The 8,473-nt window shown below is 41.3% G+C and overlaps 1 protein-coding gene across 1 annotated transcript in view; it reads right to left on the bottom strand.

Annotated features, from left to right (window-relative positions):
* Window positions 1-302: 302 nt before the first annotated feature.
* Window positions 303-8,473, bottom strand: part of LOC147703420 (interferon-induced very large GTPase 1-like) — a 341,875-nt gene continuing 333,704 nt past the window's right edge. Inside the window, exon 4 of the mRNA XM_086931863.1 lies at window positions 303-7,085. Coding sequence (XP_086787989.1) covers window positions 2,371-7,085 — 4,715 coding nt within the window. The 3' untranslated portion in view covers window positions 303-2,370. The remainder of the gene's footprint in view (window positions 7,086-8,473) is intronic.

Genomic DNA, 8,473 nt, shown 5'->3' with positions numbered 1-8,473 from the left:
TGTCATACATCGTGAATCGATAACATCTTTGATATTCACTTAGCATATGTTAATGTTATTCTTGAACAAGAATCTTCACTGGGACTATACCACTTCATTTATTAAAGGCATACTTTAAATACAAAAACAAAATAGATAGTACTGACACCTGATCATCATTTGGCAAAATGCATTCTCTCACATAAATTAGCAGGGGATACAAAATTGATATTTTGTACTAATAGTTCGTTTGCATCAATCCAATACCATTCAAAAGACTTAATTCTGTTACATTTTTATTTTTATAATTTTTATTTGTAGAGAATAAATGGCAGCCAGTACAAGTGTAAAAGCATATAAACTAGCAACGTACAAAAAAAATCACACATAATAACCCAGACCAAACAGCTAAAGACATTATATAAAAACAAACAACTGAAGTATAAGCTACACAATATAGTAGTGTTTATGTGTAGAAATGCAAAGTAGTCATAAATGTACATGAACATAAAATGTATAAACTCTCTGGAACTAAAGTTCAAAGGTGTTTGGTTAAAATCTACACCCCTCAGAATGCAGACCTTATCAAAATCCAAAAATAAATTACCAATTGGTATAACGTAAAAAAGGTAAATGCTGTACACCCCGATGACCCATGATATACTGATGACAATGGATAGAACCGAAATGACTAACCATCAAGGTAGGAGTAGGTTCCCGTACGCTAAAAGGAACTACTCCTACTTTGATGGTTAGTCAGTTTACTTCTGGGAGAAGCATAGGCGTAGGACCTCTTTAAATATTGAGCTCTTTATCCCCCCATTTTATATAATAGAACCAAAATGGATCATTCAGTTTCCTAGAAAAAAGGAAGACATTTTGTGATTTACCCAAGTATTAAACTATGTACTTCCATAATCTGGCATCAAAATCCTTTTAGAACGTCCTCTTAACTTACTACTGATCTTTCACCCAAGCATTGGCGGCTGTTTGCCAATCTAAGATCTAGGCTTCATTTTAGGAGTGTTCATGTAATAACACAAAACATGCCAGTGATCAGTCAAGTCTAATTAAACATGAAGAAGAAATGGGAAAGTTTAGAACCTTCACACACTCAACAACTGAGTGTGACCACTAGAGCTGTAAATTGCCCACATGCACCTTATCCTTAGACTAGTAGGAAAGAGTCAATCCAATGTAGTGACAACTACTAATGCCCAACTCCAGCTGAGTCTGATGGCTTGGTGGTACTGTATGTTTTTGATCTCAAAGTCACTGGTTCAAATTCTGGCAAGTGCACTCTGCCTTTCATCCCTGCGAGTTCAATAAAACGGATACCATCGAATTGGGTAACAATAAACAACTGCTATTCAGCACCAAGATTCCCTTCTGGAAGAACATGCACTACGAACTCTCATCCGTGTAAGGTTGTTGAGATCGCTGTATAATATCCTCTCCCATTTCTTCGGTCTCCTGTAGCAGTATTTACATTGGCCTGAAGTTTGCTGGGGTCAAATTATCTTTTTTAGTAAATTGAGAGAATAACACTCTGTTTTATCTCCTTTGGATAAGTGCATCTCTTTACAGAGGCGTTATTAACAAATGATAAAAGCTCAGCAAGGAGACCTTTGTTTTCCTTAATCACTCTCTTAAACCCGAGAAATGTATGGAGAGCTGCATTTCAGCGGTGGGGTGGCACAGAAGAGTAAGGTTCAGGATATGCATAATCATCTGTGGCTATATTTTAGCAATTGTCAATAATGTGGCCAGAATTACAGCACTACTGTGAGTTAGAGACAATAGAAAAACTATTAGTATTAGGAAAAGACAGCTCTCAATACACTCTGCAGTCTAAGAGCCCACATGTCTTTACCATTGATTCAAGAGATCACAAGAAAAACTGCACTATGATAAGTAATAGAAGAGTGTGATAAATATTTCACTATTTGGTTTACTGAGGAAAAGTGTACTAAGTTTCTAAATGCACAGCTTGGTGAAGTACGGTATTATGACGCATATAGCACTACACCCTGAATTCAGCTAATCCTAATCTGATATGGTAGCCACTAGGAGTCATGCCATGTTTGTCAGCTCCAACTGTGTTTCAGAAGGTTACTGTGAAAACAAAAACCCTCCATCCATTTAGCCTAATAGTCCTCGTTATAAATAGTCAATAATATTTTAGTACACAAGGTGTCTCTATTAGATATGTTGCATTTTGTTCCAAGCATTCAACGCCTTGGATAATTATGTAAAATACTGAGGACATTTTCTGTAGAAAAATAAATGGTTTTGTTGACAGACGTCCACATTTAAAAATTGTTATCCTTATGAATGATGGCAGAATTCATATATCTAAATTCAATGCAATTTAAAGTGTCTTTGGTTTATCTAATTGGCTTTTGTTCTGAAGACTTCCTGCAGACTTTCCCGCGCCTGTGCTTCTGTCAGTTGTCTCCAGTCCTCTGGAAGGTCAGCTGGGAGGGCTGAGTATTTCTTTGCATAATCCTCATTAAAGAGACTGAAATTAAACTTCCAGTAATCTGAGGCAGTGATGCTGAGATCCGGCTGAATGGACCAATCAGGATAAAATGTTCGATAATCCTTAAAGGGATAATCTTTCCATTCAGTGTCGGAATTTCTAAACGTCCCTTCAGATGCTACATTTGAAGAGCACAAAGAATACATAAGTTTCTCGGAGTGTATGTATCTGTATGTACCTAATCCCTGCGGTCGATGGACGGTTGCGAAGTGTTCGGTGTGTGCCTGACCTCCAGCCTCACAGGGCACTTTACAGAACGGACACTGCTCTCCACATCCAAACACTTTGTTGAAGAGCTCATCCTGTGGCCTAAAGGTTAGTTTAGAGAATTTTGTCTCTATGTCACAGTCTTTAATCACTGACAGAATTTCACGTTCTATATCAGATAGAAACAACAGAACATCAGCAGAAAACTTGTCAATCTCAGCTGTGTTTTGAAAAAGAACAACTTGTAAACTATCCTTGGAGATCACCAGGTGCTCCTTTAAAAGATGACAGAAGTTTTCTAAGAAGTCAGACAATGTTGCTAAATGGTTTACTTCCCTAAAAATTTCTCTGATTTTCCTGGTGATGTCAGAGAGAACATTTTCTTCCAAAGTTTCCAGTTGATTCCCTCTTTTGTATTGAGTGAAAATGTGGGTCCAAATCCAGCCTTTAACAAAAGCAACATAATTGTTAATGTACTCAACATAGTTTGTAAAAATATTTTTTTCCAGAAGCGTGTCCAGTACAGTGAATTGAAAAAACATCCGGCTGCTGTATTCCTTAGACCGCCCACTGCTGAGGATGTCGTCCACAATCTCTATACCGAGCCTCTTATAAACGTAGTCCACCAGAGCCGGCTTCAGGCACTGGACACAGAAATCCCAGGCTCTCTTCTGACTTTCATCCTTCTGCAAGTACAAGTCTTTAAAAACAGAGAAGTAATGTGGTCTGAAGGTTCTCAGACGTAATAGGGGGTCATTCTCCCGTAAGTAATCTTCATGCATCCTCTGAAAACATGGAGCAGCTATCCCAAAAATGTGAAGCTTCAAATCCACAGCAAAAAGAGCACTGGTGCGAAGTTTTGAAGTTGCCTTTTGCCAGAGCCGTTCATTTATGATGTTCAGTAATTCTCGGCAGTAGGTTTCATCATAATCCGCTTTGGTACCAACCTTGTTTGTGATATGCCTTCTGCACTCATCTTCTAAAGACTTAACGAGATCTTCCGTTTTATACCAGCACTCATGTGTGAATAATTCTTTAAAGCCCTTCAATTCATAGAAGTGTAAATCAAAATGAGGCTTAATCACAGTGAACTTTCCTTTTCCATGATTCAACAGATTAGGAGTGGTTTGTACTCTTTTATTCGCTGCAGCTCCAAGGATACCTAAATCCTTTTGAAGCACCAAGAACATGTCTTCATGGACCTCTCTTGTCTCCAGTGGGCTAAGATGTAACTCTGATAGAGTATCTTCCCACATGTTTTCAAATTCTATTTCCAGTTCTTGTTCTTGTAGTGGATCATCTCTTTTCCTGCACTCTTCTAACAGTTTGACCACTTTCTCCTCAATAGTTTTAGTGTAGGCTCCCTGCAGGTCTTTCAGCTTGTGTTTTCCTTTTTGGATGCCAATGGCTTCTTCCCATCTCCTGAATGTATAATATTCAAGTTCTCTCCCAAGAGTTTTTGCGTTCCTGATAAAATCCTCTCTGTACTTTTCGATTAGACAGAGATTTTCTACTTTACTTTCAAAATATGTTTGTAAAGAATCTAAAAGTTTTTTTTCTCCCGTTTGAAGTTTTTCTAAAGATTCCTTCTTGAATTTCTGAAATGTATTATTGTTAAGTTCTTCCATGGACTGATTCTGTATTTCATTTTCCTTCTCTGTAACCCACAAATGGATTTCCTTGTGGAAGGCCCATTCCCACTCACTGTATTTCATTGCCAGCTGGTTGTAGGCTTCGGCCACCAGGCTGTTTCTAAAACTAAAGATAAAGTTTTCATGTTTGACAGCGTTCCACAAACTCTGTACCCATTCTTTAAAGTGTGGTATAGTCATAGCAGCTCTATCCTGTATATGACGTTCTCTTATGAACTGAAACAAGTACCTCTTGAAGTCCTGAACATGTTCACTGTACCCCAGATTCACTGAAGCCCTGGGGGGGACACCATGCCATAGCCCCGGAATGTACCAGTTATGTTTGTCTGGGTCATACTCCATAATGTCAGAAAATGTCATTTCCAAGTTCTGCTTCTCCATCCTGGCGGCGGCCTTTGTCATTGCATTCAGTTGCTCAAAGAGATGCTTTCTGTCGCGCATGTTTTGATCATGAGCTGAAATATCACTCACATTCTGGTGCACAAACTGGCAGTTCGGCTTTTTCCCTATTTTGTCCATCCTCAGGAATGCGTGGACTACAATCTGTAGAACATCCTTCATCTCTGTGACATTCTCCATGGCCAAGTTAACAATAGTGATGTCACTTAGCCCAATCACTAGTGTTGCAAGCTCATTGTCATGCTCATGGCTGTCCTCTAGATTCATCAGTTCTGGGGCCTTCAAGCCTTCGGTGTCGATGACAAGGATGAAGTCACAGCCCAGCTCTTCCCTCTTGTCTTCTTTCACTTTCATGAGTAGCATGAAGGCTCCTCGTGTGCATCTCCCGCTGCTCACAGAGAACTGGAGCCCAAACATGGTGTTCAGAAGGGTGGATTTACCAGTGCTCTGCACTCCCAACACAGTGACAACAATCATGCGACAGTGTCCTTGCAGTTTAGAGTTCAGCTCAGTCAGGACATCACTGACCCACTTAAGGGGGATGTTGGAGGCGTCTCCATCAATGAGCTCCAGAGGAAACCCTTCTATCAAGAGATCTGCCGCAATGCCCGGCAGTTTAGTAAACTGTCTATTCCCTTCTGGCACTCTCCCTTCCTTAACCATGGAACACTCAGCCTCATAAAACTGCCCAATCTCACGCATGAAGTGCTCAACCCCGAGGGAACTTTCAGATATTCTTTTGTCTAATTCTGCCAGCTCTCTGGGGTCACTATTGGCGTCTTTAGACTTTGCTTTGTATTCATCTCTAAGATTGGAAAGACTGTGTCTAGCAATGGAATCAAGTTCAAACTTCATCCATTTCAGAAAGTAATGTTTCTCCACTTTACTCATACATCCTATACCACTGATAAATGTAATCATTCCATCAGTAAGATCATTTTCATTCTGCAGCTTGCGGATTTTCAGCAATTCCTCTCTTTGCTGTGATTTATAGTTTTCTGTATGGGCTTTTCCCTGTCTTTTTAGTCTACAAAGTTCTTTCTCTATCTTACCCAGTTTTTTCCAAGGCTCCCCTTGTAGTTTCATCGTTGTTGCCTTGTACTTTGCAATATCTTTGATGTCTCCAGTGATCTCATGAACAGACTGCTTGGCTCTCTGGCATTCTTCATTATCCTCATCTACTCTTATTCCAAGCTCACGTGCAATGACAGCCATTCCTTCAACACACACACTATTCAGGGGGTTCTCTACTATAGGATACATTATAGATAACAGTTTCTTTGCAAATGTTGCATCATTAATGTTTTTACCTTTCTTAATAGTTTGAAACTGAGGCCTTTTGAAATGTCCAGCCAATTCTTTAATAAAATTGATGGTTTCGAAGGATTTATCAGTTTCAGAAGGAATAATGAAATAATATTTTGTTTCAGAATTCAAACTTGAAAGTAGTTCATATTCACTGGCACCAATATGTTCAACGTATATGAACACATCGGATGAGATCGCTGTTAAAAAGCTAAACTGCTGCCAATGATTCTTAATATCCCCTCTGAGGTTTGTAACAGCTACTGGTGTTGGGAAAATATCGGAATTCACTATACCACCTGGAAAATACCAGGAAATCTCCACTAATCCATCAGAGATGGTCCGGGCCACATTCCCACATCCCATCTCTCTATGGATGAAGAACTCATGGTGCTGCTGAGGGGGGCTGAGAACCTCATTCAGAATCTTGGACTTGGATAAGCTGCAGCTCCCCAGACGCACAAAGGAAACTGTGGGCATCGGTGTGAGCACCAGGCTCTCTTCCTTGAACCCTCTGGTGTCTCTCAGAGAGTGAGGCCTCCATTTTCTAACAATGTCCCTCATGGCCCACAGCATGAGTGTGCACTTAGTGTCTTCATTGGGGGGCAGCAGGAGGGGAAGAGCAAATTGACACATGGACATTTTAAGCAAAATCTCTTGCTGTAAAAAGCTGTCTGAACAATTCAATAAGATACAGAGAACATCCAAGGGATTGAGACAGCGTTCAGGGACGTTTTTATCACTGCTTGCATCATCATCAAGTTGGTCATTAGTCTCTCCTTCGGCGTCCTTTTCGTTCGAGTCGATTGTTACACTTGTGTCTCTTGCGGTCACATTCAGGCTCAGGAGTTTCTTCAGGAAGCGCTGCAGCACATCTTCCAAAGTGAAGCACAAAGAGATGGGTCTATCTTCAGGACCAGTTTCAAGGACATCTCTCAAGGTTAGCCTTTTTAGTTCTTGACTCTTTAGACTTATCTTGCGAAAAACTTCATTTATGTTATCTGTAAACACAAAATCAAGGTTCCCATTATTATTCACAGTTCAGTTTTATTTACATTGAAAGTTAGGCTGTTGGAACAGTATCAGAAATAAAATGCAATTAACTCCTAGTAAGAAAGTGACATTCTGGGAAAGGCATTTATCCAGTATTGGGGTATCTTTCATAGATTCACATGCCTGAATCATTCCCCGTCGTCGAGGCGGGAGTCCCACGGTAAATTATATATATATAGCAGTGCCTAAAAACCATTAGTAGTAGGCTAGAAAAGGATATAGGCCCAAAACTTAGCAGCCTATCTACCTCATTATGTAAAAAGAACTGAAAATGTAGCCTCAGCCAATCAGCTAACCTCACCCTCTAGAACCTTCCCAGCCCAGGCAGTTCTCCTCAGATTTTCACCGCACTTCGTGTGTAAGGGAGTCTCCCTAGTGCCTACTCAGTTTTTTCTTCAATTTCTTTCAAAATGTCTGAAAAGAAGGCTTTATTCAAGGCCTGTGCTTCATGCTTCAAGAAGAGAGTTCACGTGGACGACGAGCACTCGGACTGTATTTATTGTTTGCATCCTTCACATGTTGTGAAGGATTGCAGGATATGTCGAACCTTCCCTCCTAAGACCAAAAGGGATAGAGAGGCGAGAGTTCTTTTGTGGCTGAAGTCGTCTGTCAAAGATGACGAGGACAGAGCCTCTACTTCAAGTAAGAGAGCCAGTTCCAAAGAGAGGTGTTCCCCTGAGAGATTGAAAAAAGCTAAGTTCTCTCATAAACCCTCTGAATCCACAAGGAGTGCTGCGTCAACAGAGTCTTCAACTGTGAGTACAGTCCGCACTAAAGCTGTCACCTTAGTGTCTTCTCTCACTGTTACCACCTATTCTACGTCTTCTACTTCTTCAAGTACTGTTACCACCTCAGCAATTACTTCTCCTGTGATGTCCGTCATGGCTTCTTCTTCTGAGACAAGATCGTCAAAGAAAAGCGCGTCGTCGACGAGTCTGCCGTCGACGACCAAATCACCATCTTCGAAGCGTTCATCATCGCTTCCGTCGACGCTCTCGTCGACGGCTCTCCCGTCGACGAAGACTTCCACTATCCCGTCGACGAAGACCCCGTCGACGAAGACCCCGTCGACGAAGATCCCGTCGACGAAGACCCCGTCGACGGAGGGCCCGTCGACGAAGGACCCGTCGACGAAGGGCCCGTCGACGACAGTCTCGTCGACGAAGACTCGGTCGACGACAGGCCCGTCGACGACAAACACGTCCACGAAGATTTCAGCTCCGTCGACGACTAGCTCGACGACGAGGAGTCCGCCGACGGATCCGTCTACTAGGACGCCTTCCAAGAAGTCTTCATCCATGGTTCCAATGCCTATGACGATACCGTCGACGACACT

Source organism: Lissotriton vulgaris, chromosome 7, assembly GCF_964263255.1.
Source record: "Lissotriton vulgaris chromosome 7, aLisVul1.2, whole genome shotgun sequence".
Classification (NCBI taxonomy): Eukaryota; Metazoa; Chordata; class Amphibia; order Caudata; family Salamandridae; genus Lissotriton; species Lissotriton vulgaris.
The sequence above is the reverse complement of the archived record's forward strand: the minus strand, read 5'-3'. Positions and strand labels throughout refer to the sequence as shown.